The following is a 17571-nucleotide window of genomic DNA, read 5'->3' as shown; positions in this document are numbered from 1 at the left end:
AGGCGTGTAGATACCAGGGAATGATGTGGAGAATGGGTGACTAGCACAGATGAGCACAGGGATGGCAACTGGGCAAAGATTGGTACTCATGGCATTTCAGTCTTTAATCTTTTCATTAATTCATAACCCCCTATCTTCTTATCAGTTGTACCCCTGGTCGCTTTGCATACTCTCCTTTTCCTTGCGCCGGTGCTTCCAGATCTTGAATGAAACCGTGAAGATTAAACCAATGACCGAACAACCTGCAGATACGGCTATTCCAATGATCCCCTCGGTCGAGAGCGCACTCGACTTTGATTCTCCTGTCTTCTCTGATCAACCGGTTAGCTATCCTCGCTCCTCTTGAGTAGATATTGAAAGGACATACCGCTGTCTGGCGGCGCCGTCTCGGCCGGTATGTAAACGCATCTTGCAGCACTAAAAGTGCAGGTTACGAAGCCACCGCCAAAGCAGCAGGTGGAATAATAGGGGCAAGTTGTCGTTTGCATGACATTACCTCCACCTAGAATGCGTTAGCAAAGCGAGCGGAGCTGATCGCAACAGACCGGTCGTACCTTCGATATAACCAGTGCACACGTCTCGGTATGTCTCTCTCGGTCGATTGATCGACAGGTTGATAAACCCCGAATCTTCTAGTTTTAAGACTTTGTGACGTTGTTTCTGCCTCTTCATCTTCAGTGTAGTCAAAAAAAAAAAAGCGCTAAAACGACCCCGTTGTCCATCTTCGTTACGTTTCTTAAAGGAATTTTCAGTTGTAATAATCTGAACTGCCCATGATAAGGCTGGGATTAGAATTGTAGCCGTAGGCCTCATGCTTGATCATCTGTCTGGGATAATGGGTCGAAGAAAAAGTGTTCAGATGCCAGGGCGAGCAGCAGCATCTTTAAACTTTCTAGCTTGACCTGGTTCCCAGGGATGTTTCAGCTGACCATGCTTGGCTCAGAAACCGCCCTTTGGAGAATTGAAGCCGTTTTGCTTGGCTTCAGCCCAGCTCAAGCCACGGCCATTCCGTGTCTCCTCACTCCAAAATTTTACGTTGTACCATTAGGTATTTGGGAGTAGATGTCCAGGTTTGGCTGAAGGCTTACTACCAAGAGTACTTCCAAGACTGCTTCGGCGTAATTCTAGACCATCCTGTATCTTGGCCCTGGGCTTGTTTTCTCGGCAGATGCCAAAGACAGGAATGGAAGACGCTCCTAACGTTCTCCGTTGGAAGAGTTTGGAAAATGGTCTTACGAATTCAACATGCAAACTCAACTCCAGGCGCCGCCGTTCACCTTTCCACAGCTACAACTTGTGTGATGAAAACCCCTTCACTACTTGGGGCACCGCCACCATTAACATCTGATAGTCTCGTTAGTTGCCCTAGATCGCCATTCTCAGTATCAATATTTAGTTTTCTCTTTGTTCTACGCAAAAGTGGCACTTTAAAGCCTCTCTGCCAAGTATGATCCGTCTTTTAATAATTCGAGGTTTCATTCAATTTTCCGTCTAGGTCTTATTCCATACGACACTGATCTATCCGAACAACGACCGCAAATTCTTCCTCTCCATGACATCGATCCAGTGTGTCGACGCAAATCCCGGTAGTTCTTTGTCATACTCATCCCAGATAGCCTGTACAAGACTCTTGGCCACAATGATTGGCCTAGGCGGAAGGACAGTTTCCAGAATGTCCAGCCTGTTAAGGAGAAAACACCGGGCATCAACAATCTTGAGGCGTGACTCGGTAATCGTGGTAACCTGCTCAATATCTTCGTCTGATTGGATCAGGCGGCCGATGTACTCCGACATGCTGCAGTCTTCGACGCCGCCGAGGTTGAAGGGTGATGGAGTCGGGGCAGGCTGCTGTGGGGGAGACCCTGTGGTTTCGGACCCTGAGTCCGAAGAATCGAATCTGAGCCCTGTGGCTGCTGTGATACAGAGTAGAGGCTGTGTCATTTTGCTTCCAGAGTCGGGGGGAAGCTGCTGGATCAACTTGACTAGACGAAGGCTCAAGGGGGTGATGCATTCTTCCCAAGGAATCAAAGCATTGTCGAGGACTGAGACGTGACTCGGTAGCCTTAGCAGAACCAGGTCCGGGAATGTCTGATAGATGTGTATCAAACCCGCTAGTCGGTATGCCTCAGCAACGTCGATAAGATGTCGGCATGGCGTCTTTTGATCCCCAGTCTCGCTGTTCGTCGGCGCAGATTCAAAGTCCAGTCCTAGAAGTTTCTCCTCTAGCGATTTTGCCTCTTCGATCAGTTTCAACGCGGTCGTGTGATCACGCATAGCCATCAGACCAGGATGCGTGAGGTGATAGCGATAGTTGCGGCAAAGCCTCATGGTCTTGGTAAACAGCCGCGAAACAGTATTCGAGACGCCTGTCCAGGGATGCGGTATGTCGTCCACAATCGGGGGAGCCGGCTCGGCAGTAGGATACTCATCAGCTCCAACATCATCGATCTCATCCAGCTCGTACATGTTATAGGGGTTCGTGTCAGAAACGACTGACAGCAGCAGTTCGCAGTATGTCCAACTCTTATTGAAAATGCGTAATAGCCGCCGCTCGTCTTCTGTTAGACTTCGCTTTTGTCGGTTTATTCGATATAACAGAGCCTTAGCCTCCTTCAGAAAAGGTATTCCGAGTTGCGTGGCGTTCAGCCAGCAGATGCTGGTCCCTATGCAGAAGAGTCCATAGATCAAACCCAAAGGGACGACATCAAGGCGTGGGGACGACTTGACAACCTGGAGCTCGTTCTCGATAGCTTTGGTGGCCGTGCTCATCATCAATATCGATGTCTTCTTCATGTGGGGTAGCTTTGAAGATAGGTAGGCCGATGACATGCTCTGGAGGCTAGTAGAGACGGCTTCGGAAGATGACCAGAGCGCGGTAGCCAATGTCCGGTTGGAGTTTGTTGGAGAATCATATTGCGACCAGAGAGAGCAGACATCTCTGAACCAAAACTCAACCAGCGATGAAGGGACGTCGGATACTGCAGGCGGTATAAAGACTGGGCTGTAGCTTTGCTGCACGGGGAACAGAGAGAGGTCGCTGCCACCATCAGAATAGCCATCTATGCTGGTCGTCAAGTCCAAGGTATCCGGAGTCCATTGCAGGTTGTCGATAGCCCCGATAGCGATGTCAAGATCAAATGGGGGAGAGAAATCGTCGCAGATTGCATTTGCTGGATGCTCGGGCAGCTGAGCATTGTCGTTCTCCTCCACAGGCGGGATCGTCTTCTCAAAAGCAAACTCGGAAAACAATCCCCAATTCGTGTCACCGGGATTTGACGCGACAGCAGAACCTGAAACCACAGATGATGTCTCTCCGGGCAGTGGCTTCCGCCTCGGGCGGCCGCGACGTCTCTTAGGAACAGCAGCGCCAATCTGTGGCTTTGGCGACAGCTGGACGTCATGATCCGCTAGCTCAGCGTGCTTCTCGTGCTTGGTAGACCACTTGAGGCCACGGTTGTACCCACCGCATTTGATGCCACGAGAGAGACATAGCTGGCAGTTGGGTTTTGTCTCGTCGCATTTGAGCTGGTCCGTACGTCAGCGATAAACTCCACCGGAGCTTGCTTGTCTGCAGGGCGTTATCTTACGTGCTTGGTCCTACAGGTCAGACAGCCCGACCGGGACCGCAAGGGGAGGCTCCCGGTCCGCTTGGCAGCCGGGGTCTTCTCCGGAGCGGGAGTGGCCATGTCGCGAAGACGAGTACAAATGAGCAAGATAAAGAGAGCAACGTACGAGTCCAGGTCCGAGAAGAGAGAATGGCGGAGTCTCCAGAAAGAGGAGGAACAAAAGCGAGGATCCCTTTCCCCGCAAGAATGGTAGGTAGACGAGACGATACCGGCTTAGTGGCGCGGAAACCCCGGCTACAAACCCGGATAACGGACTTGAGACTCCGGTCGAGATTGACAAATCAGCATGACGTCCCGATAAACTGATACCGATTCCGGGAGAATGGCGCCAATGAGATGCCGGCGTTTGGTCATTCAACGCTGCTGTTGATTCTCCGCTTCTTGAGGGTTCACGTGGATCATGCTGTCGACTTGTCACGGCGGAGATGCTGGAACGGGATATTATAGCCATCGCCAAGGGTAACTGATGATTTAAATAAATGATCCATATCCTAGTATATCAACTCCAATATGCTCGGTTGCATGCAAGATGTGCTGCCTTATTCTGTCCGACTCTCAATCTTTTTCTCTTCCCCACCAACCTCATCCGACGCCTTGAAGAAATCCGGCCTCTCTCCCATGATAACATCGAGCTTCTATTGTAACAAAATTTTTAGTATTTTCCTCTAACGATTATTGCGGAGGGTATGCTCACCGGTCCTTCAAATGTCTTCCCGAAAATCAGCCAGTATAAGGTAAGAAGCACGACAAAGATTCCAATCACGACCGAAACGTAATCTGCGTTTCAATGAATTAGTACATACAGAACTATTATCAAGGTGGGGGACATACTCATCGAGCTTGCGGTGACGGGAAGCGCTGGTGGGAAACAGAAGAACTAGGAGCTCGATGTCAGCAAAAAGGTGTGAAGGGTTGTGACGCCTGTATCCACTTACAACCGAGGTCACTCCAACGTACAAGACCGAAATCCAATTGAGAATAAGCCCACGACGTTCGCCAAGTCTCCAAGGTGTCTCAGATGTTTGGAATTTGGTCAACGTCTTCCTTCCTCTGATGATTATCACCAGTAGCGGAAACGCGTATGACGCGTTCAGGAAAATTGTACAGGAAGCGATAAAGGCGTTGAAAGCTACTGTCGGTCCCAGATATAGCAGTCCAAAGAAAGCATTGAAGACGAAAGACAGCATAATCGTCCGGACGGGAACTTCCAGCGTCGGACTAATGTGGCTGAAGAAATCGTGGAAAACGATGCCCTTGTCTCGGGCCATCGCGTATAGCAATCGACTCGCACTCGTAACGGATCCGTTCGTTCCATGGATAAAGCATATCGCGAGCATAAGGCTGATGAAGCATGTTCCTGCTCGGCTTCCGGTCGCTTGTAGGATAAGTTCGATGATGGGCATTCCGGTCGACGTCGTTACGATCGCTTGGAGGTCGGTAAGGCAGAAGAGGAGGACGAGGATAAAGATGGTTCCCCTACGAAATGTTAATTCAAGACTAGGTGCAAATGAAAGCCTGACTTACGTAGTACCCCCGACACCAACAGCGTACACCATCGCCAAGGGAGCGTCGTGAGAGGGGTCCGGCATCTCTTCCGTCATGTGGAGCACGGCATCGAACCCGATTAAGGAGAGGGCAGATTGGAGAAGACCCAGAATCCAGGCCACTCCGTCCGTCCACCCAGTTTCATTCTCAAAGCTCGTAAACACAAACTCGGCATTGGTCTTGTCCGAAGTCGTAAGAAGAACGATGCTGAGGATGACGACGCTCAGGATCGACCAGTAGAGAGCCATGTTATTCCATGCACCGAGGATCTTATTGCACGTAATCATCGAGACGGTCGAAAAGGTTAGAATGGCCATGAAGATAAGGTAGGTTTTCCACGCTTCGGCAACGTATCGTCCGTTCGAGGCTACAACGCTGGCTGCCGAGATGAACTGCGCTGCGCACAAGTTAGCTGACTTGCCCAGACATTAGGAAAACTAGGCTTGCCTGCAAAGTATCCTTCAGTTGTCACCAAAGTGAGCCAGCCGGCAATATTGATCCAGCCAGCCCAGAAGCTCTGTTGGTGGTCATTAGTACACTGCCAAGCGTTCGGATCCCAATTGCCTTACCAGGAGCTTCCGCCATTTCTCAGGACACAACATGTATACAAAATGATACTGGCCACCGGCCGTGGGCCACAGAGCAGCAAGCTCTCCTAAACTAGAGGCCATAGCGAAGTTGCAGATGACGCAGAAGATGAATCCGTACAAGAATGCCACGGAGCCGCCCGAGGGCATCACGATACCTATTGAACCGCCAAGGCAGATCCAGGTGCTACACGTTTTCGATTAGCACCCTTCAATCACATTGCCTGTATAGTGACCCACTTTAGAATAGCGAAAGTCATGGCTACCATCGTCAATTTGGACAGCCGGGGTCTGAGGTGGCCCTCGGCCGAGTGGCTATGTGAAGGACCGGACATGGTGGATGCTTCACGACAGTGGAGCTTGGACTGTGTTGCTGGTCTATGCTTGGAAGTAGGGGTGCTTCGGTATAGAGAGCATTGAGTTGTTATATACCGAGAAGGGGCGGAAATAGAGTTCAAGGTTAAGGCGAGGTGCTGGATTTACATATACTGCTGGCCGACAATCTCAGATCCCCTCACGTAGTGACATGCCTCGGAGGCTACACTATACCAGAGTCTTTCTAACTAACGGAGTCAAACAGCCGACCGAGATGCCTAGCCCGTGAATCGGGCATGACGTGAAGGGGCGGTATCTGATGCTGCATGGGGGATGGCAAAACCTGGGGTAAGTTGCTATAGCATGACTAGCTCATCTTCGCGCCCTGCTCCGCCAAACACAGGCCGCGATCTGATCAAAACCAAGCCTCCCCGTTAGAATCCTTCACGTAATAACATCGCATTACCCCAGATTTCAACATCTCCAGCGCCCGCAACGAGTGGCGATCGGGTTCCAGACTGGACTCGTCTAAGTCACAGACCATCTCTGAGGATGGGGAAAAGTTAAACACCCCCGCGTCTGGACCCGCCATTTTCGTAGAAAGAGGAATTTCAGTCTAAAATTACTGATTCGAGTTAGACTCCCACTCTCGCTCCTGACGCCGCCGCTACCAGCTGACACGAGGCGAGGGGTGTATGATTCGTGCGATTGGCTTCTGACTAGGACGGCATTTCGTTGGAACGGGCTGAGCAGAGAGCTAGAGGCTTGTTTTTCTCGTCAATCTGGGATAAATATCGAATCTGGAAATTACAGCCAGATCTGCGGGAGCCAACGCTCGGAAGCGGTAAAGCTTTTCCCGCGAACTCTTATCCTTTGTAGATAAGTTATTAAAGGGGAGACGTGTTATCTTCGAATGCGAAATGACGCCTGCTGAGATATCGACTGTCTGTCTCTGGAGGCGATTCAAGTGTGCCGAAGAACCGAGCTGGCGTCGAGAAGTCTCAAGATGCTTGATTGTTGGCCGATAGCTCGCATAGTGGCATCCTGAGGGCATGGGAAGCGTTCTTTCGTTATCTTTGTGTTTCGTATCGAAGTCAACATCGGCGACGAAGATGTGCTGTCGTAACGCCAACTCGTAAAGCTTGAGCGTCCATCCGTGAGACCGAGCTCAGACGACAGCCCAGATAGGTTCTCACGGCATGTTATCTTGATCGAAAGTGACGGTAGGCCAAATATTTCCTCAAACGGAAGATGATGTGTAGAACTTAATGTGATCTTGATGATTTTTCGCATGCTTGCTTTCGAGCAGCCCGATCTCGGTGCCTCGACCTCGGATGTTGACCAGTTTGTTCGAATTCATCTGTTGAAATGCTGATGTAAAAGATGGCTGTGATCCACGCTCGGAAAAACGGTATTTGCCGCCCATGGAGCGGTATGGCATGTGAAAGTGTCCCCGGTCGACAGGCGGCTCCGGGCTGGCAATGTACTTGGGCGCGTGAGGCGACACGTTCCTAGTCGATGAGAAGGTGGGTTACTATTCGTGATGTAGGGTGGCCCTAGCCAAAAGAAACGATATATCCTATTGTCGAGGGTCTTCTGATGTTATACTATTGCCACATCGTGACGTTTGTCGGTGTTGTTCTTCATGACGTGGATCCATCATCTTTTTCTGCTCACTGCCCAACCTGCTGGATGCTTGAGAGTACACCCGTGCCATAGTAGATCTGTAATGATAAGTGCTTGTAGAATATGGTGTATTAAAGTCTGTTGTCGGGGGACTCGAAGTTGGACGCTGCTAAGTAGGTCCTGAACTGCGGGGTTGGATCGAGCCGTGATGGTTCGGGGGCAAGCTAGGCGTGTTGGGCCTTTCTACAAGGTATTAGGGACGGCTCCCTTCCAAAAAGACTTGGAAGAAAGTATTTGGCCTTCGATCTGCTGTGTCATCTGCCCAACCAAGGTCGTCCTGATGTTTGGTGCTGGAGTGTCAGGATGTTGGTGGGGTTGTCCAAAATGCCTGGGAGATGTCGCATTTTAACTAAGTAGAAGAAAGGCGGGTAAAAGATGGCAGGGCGTCTCTAATTAAATTTTCGATCCCAGCCAGTCATATCCAAGATCTCTACCACTTTGGGCAATGTAATCCGGAGTCCTGGCCGTGGCACCCATTATCTTGCGATTGAGGCGTGGAGTTGGAGGCGAGCCGTGTTAAACTTCCTGTTTTGGACTACGGCATCGCGACACGCCGTCAACCGGCCTCATATCGCTACTAGATCTGGCTATGTAAAGCGAGTCTTGTATCATTACCTGTCAAGACGTAAGTTCAAATGCTAATTGTGCTAACTCTATGGAATTATATAGACCATGTCTATGACATTACCGACGCCCATAGGATTATTTAAACCGCTAGTTTATTTATCAACCGCGTAATACTTTCTGGAATAAAGTTCAGCATGCATTAAGATACATCTAGGGACTTAGGTCTCTGGCTATGCTTGTTGCGTTTCAGACAGCAGAGATTATCTGCGTGGCTGGCTTTAGGTTAATGTTTTATTCAAACCTACCACTGGCTCCTGCACTTGCCGAGCCCTTTGCTACAAATAGCGATAAGCCTCGCCGAGGCTGAAAAAGGCGTCAGCTTATGCGCCCAACGTGGCCGTGTATCATTGGCGCATGGCGGCGGGCGTCATTTCAACATCTCTTCTCCGCTTCATCTCTGGCAAAATAAATGTCTTGCTACAAGACCTAGATGTGACTAGTCGCATCACGAAAATATAGACCAAACGAGCCCCGAGAGAGCTATCAACTCTTACACCTACTAACTGCTTGGCTGAGAGGAGACCCGACTCCGAACACATTGCAGCGCAAGAACCGCCCAGAGGCTCCCTCCCTCATCAAAGAGAAAACTGTAGATACCAGTCCCTGTCCTGAAGCAAATCGAGACTTCCAACATCACGAACAGGGCAGTCAACATCGTTTGTTCAAGTGCTCCTCAAGTCTAGTTTCCACTATGCCATCCAATCCCACCAATATCCTTGGCATGGAGGAGGTTGATCCATCCCCCTCTGGCCTCTGGGAAGAGGCCAGAAACTTTGACCTCTTGGAGCGGCTCTTCCCCGTTGCCTACGACGCTCAACAAGCCGAGTTCGCCCAGAGACGCCATCCTGGAACGCTTCAGTGGTTTCTAGGCTCTGACACATATCAGAAATGGACCCATGCAGCCTCGGATTTGGACCTCGACGGGCAGACACAAGACATCCACACCCTCTTCTGCCCAGGCCTGGCAGGTGCAGGAAAGACGATCCTCACATCTGCGGTAATCCAGGACCTTGGTTCTCGTTTCCCGCGGGGGTCCGATCCGAATGTAGGCATTGCCTACTTTTACTGCTTCTACAATTGCCAGGAACAGCAGTCTACCACAAATCTTCTGCTTGTCCTTTTGGAGCAGTTGCTTCCGAACCAGTCTCACCGCCATTCCTCAACCCGGCTTCCACACCATGCACGAAAGAGGTTCGATTCACGACCTGTGAGTAGCCCGCCGTCACTAGGCAAGATCATGGAGTCTTTCGAGGAAGTCATCGCGAAATACGATCGTGTATTCTTCGTCATAGACACTCTGGGATGAGTGTGTGTCCGAGGACAGAACTGAATTGCTCAATGAGATATTTAGACTACAAACCGGCAACAAAGTCCACCTTTTTGCCACGTCCGACCCCGACCCCGATGTAGAGCGCATGTTTGCCAACACGCCTTCGTTGGAAATCAAGGCTGACCAAGAAGATGTGCGATCGTATCTGGAACGGGATATGGGCGCGCTGCCAGATTTTGTTAAGGAAGACCCTGCCCTCAAGGAAGAGATCAAGGATACCATAATCAAGGCCGCTCCCGGGAGGTGGGTTGCCCTGCTTCTTTTCTTAACCCTTGTACACCTAGCTAACATCTACTAATGTCCAGCTACCTTGCTGCAGTTCTTCAACTCAAGCCCCTGGCTGCCATGTCGTCAACCGAAGATCTTCGAGCGGCTCTTGTAGGTGTGGCGAGGGATTCACCCTCGGCTCGCTACGACGCTATGTATGAAGCTGCAATGAGCCGAATTGAAAGCCAAGCCCCTGACCAGGCTGGGCTTGCTAAGCACACGTTGGCGTACACGCTATGTGCAAGGCGTCCGTGGACTGCTGCTGAGCTATGCCATGCGCTCATGGTAAAGCTTGGCGAGACCGAGCTGAATTGGGACACCATACCATCCCTCCACTATCATCACCGCATGTTCGGGGATGATTGTTACTATTGGCAACGAGGAACGACACAAACAAGACGATATTGGCGACTCAAACGGAGATGATGGTAGCGACGAGGCTGCGATGATGCGACTGATCTGGCGCACTAACATGCGACTGGACTGCGTGGCAGTGCGCCTGGTCCACCGCACCGCTCATGAATACCTGCAGCGGATGTGCGAGCGATGGCTCCCCGAAAGGGACAAGTGGATGTCAGATACCTGCATGGCGTATCTGTCTCTATGCTACTTCGATGATGGCTCCCGTTGTTACAAAAATCACCTAATGTTGCGGCAGCGAATCTTTCCATTGTATTTCTATGCTGCACTGCACTGGGGGTTCCACGCACGAGCAGCCTTCGACAAGTTCCCAGATATTGCAAGCATGGACTTCGAGTTTCTGGGCTCCAGTGCACTAATCAAAGCATCCTGTGATGTCACTTTCAGGGTTGGGCAGTGGTCACAAGTTGAGGACCATGTTGGCGGTTACCCTAATGGCATGATGGGGCTTCACATCGCAGCACACTTGGGGGTCGCCAATCTCGTCCGGGCGCTTGGTACACGGGCAGGCGCCTTGGTGAACGCCTTGGATGAATGGGGTTCCACAGCACTCGCCTGGGCAACGAACAGAGGACATGAGCAAACCGTCGAGGCCATTCTTGAATTCAAGGCCATAGATGTCGACATCAGGGACTGTCGAGGCAAGACACCCATATCACTGGCTGCTAGAAACGGCCATACCGCTATCGTCAAAATGCTTTTGGATCACGGTGCTAATCCCAACTTGAAGGACTTTGACAGAGCCACGCCGCTATGGCACGCTGCCAAGGAAGGGCACACTACCACGATGGCTCTTCTCACCAAGGACGGCGTAGATGTGAATGTAGCATCGACCGTGGATCGGATCGACCTGCATACACCACTGTCTCTGGCGGTCACGAACGGCCTGTCCGAGATGGCGTCCCTGCTTCTGGCTCAGCCTGACATTCAGCCACGAGTCAGGATCAAGCCGTCAAACACGGGCAAGTATACGCCTTGTACTCCGCTAGGACTGGCCGTGCGCGGTGGGCTTTCCAATGCAGTGGAAATGCTCCTATCCAAACCTGAAATCGCAGCGGCAGCTAGGACCGGAGAGGATGGTGAAATGCTACTACATTCGGCTGTATGGCACGGTCATGAGGAGACTGTCCGGCTACTCTTAAACAACGGAGCCGACATCAATACTCAGTGTGACAGCGGAAAGACGCCGTTGCACCTCGCCGTCGACGGACGCAACGGAGCCCACGTGAGCATCGTAAGGCTCTTGTTCTCCCAGGTCGGCGTGTTACCAGACCTCATGGACAAGGACGGAGACACGCCCGCTTCATTGGCCACATCTCGAGGCCAGATCCAGATTTTGCAGTTCCTGCTCGCGAAGGGCGTGGCCACAGAAGCCAAGACCAAGGACGGTCTCACGCTGCTCGGTGTGGCAGCCGAGCAAGGTTACCTACCCATAGTGCAACTTCTTCTTGCCACGGATGGTGTCGACGCAGATTCGAGAGACGCCGCAGGCCGTACCCCTCTAACACTGGCCGCCAATCCGTTAAGAGATCGCTTTAGCCGGCGCTCCAACTCCGAGTGCGTCCGAGACTACTGCGGCGTGATTCAGTGTCTCCTGAATTTGGGCCACGTCGATATCAACTCTCGTGATGATTCGGGTCAAACGCCGCTGGTGTATGCCACCCGGCATGATGGCAGTTCTCGTCGACTGCCATCTCCCATGTGACTGAGATAGATCCGAAAGATGGCTCATCCTCGTAATGAGAATACGTAACGACAGCGCCGGGGCACGGGCACGAACCATTCTCGCACTGTAATGTTACATCTTGCGCCCCCGTTCTCCATGCCTTGATATCTGCCAATGAGAATCTCAAATGAGGGCAGACGGTATAATATCCTTGGTGGCTAATGCAGAACCTTGGCTCAGCCTTGCGGGAGGAATAAGAAAAGAGTAGAGCAGGGTGTTCAGATTGACATCCAGCGCAATATAAGCGATCCATCAGCTTGGCAACTCGCTCACTATACCCAGTAGAGGATCTCGCTAGTCGACAGGGTGCGCAGTATTCCGAAGCAATGGTGTTATTTGGATCCCGCGTATAGTCCGAGTCGGAGTCAGAGTAGGGATGGGGGCTAGGTGCCGGTGGCGGGAAACCTATGCTGGGTTTGCCCTTGTGGTCTGACGGGGATGTTGGTGGTAATACTCCTGTTTTCTGGGTACGAAGCCCGATGCCAACGGGAGGAGAGAGCCACCCTGTGAAGCCCAAAGAAGCCTCAATAGTGGGATCAGAGGCTGTTGCTGGAAGAAGGGGTTGTTCATCGTTCTTTTTATGATTAGGGAGACAGATCTGGCGGGGTTGAATTGAGGCAAACAACCGTTGCAACGACAAGTCTTTCAGGACCACCATTCTGAAGGCAAGCTTGAGTCCAAAGCTGGTGGTCAAATTGCTAGTTGAAATGTGCACCAACGCACCGGAAGTCTCTGGGCAAGAGGACTGGTGTGGAGGCAGGTTAAATACTTATAAGTTATGATGCGTTACATGACGAAAGCCAGGTATGCATATCGTTTCGTCACACTCCCTTTGAGCTTTCATACGCATTCAAGATTTCTGTTCTCTGCTCTTAAAAACTCTGACTAAACGACTGACAGTCTCGCCGAACTCTATCGCTAGGTTGCAGCCCAGCTTGTTTGGTACGACGGCCGACCCATTGCCGTCAACCTGGAAACCAAGACCCTAGGAAACTCCAGCTCAGAAGCATAAGCCCAACTGTCCGTTTGGAGAATTCGGGGATATCATATTTATCGTGCGCAGTTATTCCATCAAGGGCCAGGCTTTAACTATGAGAAGAACACATTTCATGAGCACCTACAAAAGTCAACTGTGCCGACAATACTTGGGTGACTGTCTTGAGGCATGTTAAGCATAGTCGTTTATTTTATATACTATTTATTTTAGATATTTCTAAAATAACATATCACGAGGTATAGATTTTATAGGCATAGTAAAACACACCTATCTAGATTATAATTTAGATTGCCAATAACAAGCTTGTAAATAAATTAGGTACTAAAACTATACACAGTCTCCGCACTTTGTCATTCCCCGAACTCTAGATGGTCTTTGCCCTGCATCGACATCGAAGCCTCTTTGCTCATCTCTCCATCTTCTCAAGTGGCAGCAGACATTGCCACAGTGGTCGAAGCAACGCATTTGACAAACTGAGCCCCTGTTCTCCTCATTACTCTCATCATTGTCCACCCAGGCTCCGGGTATCTTCATGTGAGAATACTCAAGACCGGCCCAGAACTCACCCACGAGTTCTTCGACGCAGGGATCCCATAAGAAGTGCCAGTCGTCGAAAGCTTGTCCGGACTCCAACATTACTAATGATGGCCCTGATTCTGGTATCCGAACCCCTTTCATGGATTTTAACGATGCCGTGGTAATTGCCCGCATAGCTTCATTCCGGTTAGCGAAAAAACCCTCGTCAGAATCTTGGTTAGTCTCCCCATTACTCTCGTCACCAGACTTCTCATAGTCTTCGTTGGTCTCGTCGTCAGTCTCGTTATCAAACCTCTCATAGGACTCTCCATCGGTCTCCTCGTCAGTTTCCCAACCGGTGTCACTGTTAAGATTCTCATCATCTTCCTGAACAGGATGTGAATCACGGCTCTCAAAGATTTCCCACATCATATACTCTTCCAAATCAATACCTGCCTCCGCCAAGTCCTCAAGCCACATATCCAGCGCCTTCGTGATCCACCATTCGAATGGTCGTAGTGCAAACTGTCGCCGCCACAGAGACTTCGTGATACTGGCAATTGTCGATGAACCATCCTGAAGCACTATAGCGACTTCTATTGGTGGGGTCCCCACCAACATGTTTCTTGCGAGAATTCGCCAGGTGTCCATATTGTATGCTCGGTTTAGAAAGGCGTGGAAGTATTGCCATGCGAATTTGTGCAGGCTGAAGTCATCGAGCATGGCATGCCGGCGTAACTGAGCAGGCGTGAGGACATTCTGGGCTAACATGTCCAGAGGAATTGCTGGGTCAACGACGGTCCAATTAATTCGTATCTCCAGAAGTTTCTCGCGAGAAGAAAAGCCCAACTTCCAAAAACCTGGAACTCCCCATACTAGGTTTGAGAGCGCTAGGGGGAACTCAACAGCTTCGTATTGTGACATGGTTGTGGTGTCATTCTCCATCAACCATAAGCGACCGGCCTCCACTGCCCCAGTCGAATCCCAGTCTGACCAAGACCAAGCAGAGATAGAGGCAGCAATTGCTACCAAATCCATGTTGGCCAGGGTTAGACCCATACGGCTCAGTGATCTTATAAGGTGGAGATTCTGTGCGCAAACCGCCAGCTATTCACAATGAGCGTCTGATGATCAGGAATCGTGAAACGTGAAGGTTCGGCTCACCTCGATTAGGGTACTACCCTTTTCGTCTCGATCATGAATTGAAGCTTCTCCGTCGTTGATAGCACGAAGGACCAGGCCAGTCTGGTTGTTCTCAATGTATTCGAATATCTTGGCGTTGGACGGCCGAGTTTTCCAATTTATCAGACTCATTTTCCACTCGCAAGTTGATCGGTGTACTTGCAAATCCCAGCCCACTTGCATTAGCCAAGAAAGCATCTGCAGTCTTACTTGATGGACTATATGTAGGTATTAATTATTAGCAATCTTGCCCTCAAATTTCTAAGGACTGCCAGAACATAGCAAACCTTTTGCCTTTCCCAAGTTTTTAGAGGGCTCTTCGCCTTCGGCTACTTCATAGGCTCGATAGAATATATTTCCCAAGATCCCAGCGTTCCGCCAGCGAATTGGCCTGACAGTAGGCCACGAAGATGGGCTCCTTAGCGTCGGCAGTGAGGGTGAAGTTGGTTGCAATCCAGTTGAAGTAGAACAGCTGGCGCCTGAGACTGACTCTTCATTTTCCTCGTCTTTAGCCAAATCACCAGAAATGCCTTCCTGGTATTTTGCCTCGTACCAAGCCTTCCACTCAGACATGATGATGGCAGGCTGAGCCCGAATTAACGCACTGGGCAATGTCAGCGATATCTCCTCTCGTGTAAGGGTGCTAGCAGCTCAACGGACCCAAGATATATCTGATGCGAAAAAGAAAGCAACTGCAGCGTAGAATCGAGCTGTTGTTGGTACTCCTCTATCACCTCTTTCTTGAGCCTGACTTTTAGTTGGGCTACGAGCCTCTTGCTCTTCTTAGCCGAATTAATCTTCTTCTCCATATCTCTAATTATCGCGTCTAGTGTATTCATCGCTCATTGGGAATTCTCGAGGCTTCGTTTCGCAGCGATATCGTGTTGAACCATGTTGCGCGTTTGTTGGAACTCGGTGCCCAGCTCTTTGATGGCCGGGGCCAATAGCTCGAGCTGTTCGATGCGTTGCCGGATAGTCGCGGGGACGTCCTACACTTCGTCCCAGAGGCGCTTCAGTCTGAGGGCGCGCGAGCCTAGCTTGCCCGCCACTTCAACAATGGTTATGCAGCTCGACACGATCCCTAGAATTTCTGCCATTTTCGTAAGATAGTTGCAAGGGCTGACATGGGAGCTACAGACAGGCAAGGGCAGGCGGCGTAGAGGGCGGTCAAGGAGGGCTGTAAAGGATAGTTTGCAGTTGATCATGTCGGAGTACACGGGGGATTTAAATCAGGCTGTGCTAGGCAGACTGGTAGAGCCTGATCTTCCGCCAAGGCCAGCTCCGCCTCCAACTTCATGCGGTGTGTCACACGTGCTCGGCCATGACAGGCCGATTAAAGCGAGGGTCGCAGATGAATTCTCAGCTAAACGCCGTGGCTGGACAGGGCATATGCGACGACAGGGTGAGACCAGGGGAAAGGACGAGCTTATCGAGGTTCTAGGGATCAAGGTTGAAGCAGCCAAGATTCATCATCCTTGACTGCAATGTTATCAAGGCAAAGTTTGCTCCGCGGATGCCGGGAGTGGCGTCAAGATGAGTGATCTTCATTCTCTAGCCCAGCTCACGACCAGGGGACGAACGAAATTCCAAAGCAGTGTCTGAGGTCTCAATTGACAAGTACAAATAGTACCATGGCATGCAAAGAGTTCGCAAATGAAGAAGACATTGCTGAGGAGAATGCTAGCACACAGGAACAAATGATCCGTCCTTTTCTTGATGGAACTGGACTTTGAAAGGCCGTCTCGACTGTATTACCACATAATCCTTGCGCATATTGCACCGTTGCCCAGCTTGGGTCGAGCATAGGCGAGACCATGTACTAAACTTCATGGAAACGTGAGGTCGACATGGAGTAATGAAGTCGGGATGACTTCAAAAACTCAAGAGTAAAGATGACCTCGAGCCTTAGCGAAGAGGTAATAGAATAAAAACGGCCGGATTTAAACGAAGTGTCCCTGGCCGGATTATATTTTAAATGTTAAGGATATACATCGAGCCATAGGCGAGATGCACTCAAACGTAGTGAGAGGTCCTGGTCCCCCCTTATGGCCGAAGGCCAACTCTAACTTTGGTTTAAGGGGGGACCTTGGGACACAGAACGGGACGTGACAGAGTGTCCATCCTTTCAAGACGCAGTCGAATAGATTACCCCAGTTAGTAGACGGAGGGAGCTTACGACCGATCGTTAGATATAAGCATATGGGCGAGGGACGAGCCAATCATACAGTCGATAAGCACGGAAACGACAGAGGAGTTAGAGTGAGTCATAACCGGTGGGGAAGGAGTTTACGACTAACCAACGAGGAACGAAATTAGGATCCGGTCAGATCAATATGGCCAGAACGGAGTAAGGAACATATATAAAGGGCAGCGCCCACCCTATGAGGTCAAGTAAGGATGCGAGCTTGAAATATATAAGCCATAGGTGAGTTCATACTAGAGACGTCCAGTTGCTCTCATATTCACACGTAAGTGGGATCTAGAACGGAGTGAAGAGGGATAGTAATCAATAGATCAAGTGAGTATGGGAACGTATTTATTTATTTTACTAATTATAAACAAGAGGGGACCAACTAGAATTGGCGAAGGGACTAAGCTCGTTCTTTCTCGGAGAGAAGGGTCAGGGAGGGATACCGACCGACATAAGGAAGGACGGAAGGACAGAAGGACATTATCGTGCAGAGCATAATAGTTGTTCACAGGAGTAAGAGCATTAAGGACGCGTATAGGCCGTTAGGCTAAAAGGT

At 50.4% G+C, this 17571-nt stretch overlaps 3 protein-coding genes across 3 annotated transcripts; 1 reads left to right on the top strand and 2 right to left on the bottom strand.

Moving 5' to 3' along the window:
* Window positions 1-1518: 1518 nt before the first annotated feature.
* On the bottom strand, window positions 1519-6093 carry MRS44_006845 (uncharacterized protein; the record flags this gene model as incomplete). The annotated part of the gene is made up of 9 exons (XM_065621900.1): window positions 1519-3525; window positions 4208-4261; window positions 4321-4403; window positions 4458-4503; window positions 4562-5102; window positions 5151-5568; window positions 5610-5688; window positions 5741-5945; window positions 5999-6093. 9 exons carry the CDS (start codon window positions 6091-6093, stop codon window positions 1519-1521), a joined length of 3528 nt encoding a protein of 1175 aa, XP_065477972.1.
* A 2984-nt stretch (window positions 6094-9077) lies between these two features.
* On the top strand, window positions 9078-12108 carry MRS44_006844 (uncharacterized protein; the record flags this gene model as incomplete). Its single annotated transcript, XM_065621899.1, has 4 exons — window positions 9078-9593; window positions 9679-9959; window positions 10022-10268; window positions 10366-12108. 4 exons carry the CDS (start codon window positions 9078-9080, stop codon window positions 12106-12108), a joined length of 2787 nt encoding a protein of 928 aa, XP_065477971.1.
* A 1345-nt stretch (window positions 12109-13453) lies between these two features.
* MRS44_006843 (uncharacterized protein) lies at window positions 13454-15633 on the bottom strand (the record flags this gene model as incomplete). Its single annotated transcript, XM_065621898.1, has 4 exons — window positions 13454-14749; window positions 14807-15042; window positions 15112-15428; window positions 15485-15633. 4 exons carry the CDS (start codon window positions 15631-15633, stop codon window positions 13454-13456), a joined length of 1998 nt encoding a protein of 665 aa, XP_065477970.1.
* Window positions 15634-17571: the final 1938 nt, after the last annotated feature.

This window comes from Fusarium solani (genome assembly GCF_023522795.1).
Source record: "Fusarium solani strain SB1 chromosome Unknown bctg00000003_1, whole genome shotgun sequence".
NCBI classification, from domain to species: domain Eukaryota; kingdom Fungi; phylum Ascomycota; class Sordariomycetes; order Hypocreales; family Nectriaceae; genus Fusarium; species Fusarium solani.
Note: the sequence above shows the minus strand (reverse complement) of the source record. Positions and strands in the feature narration are given on the sequence as shown.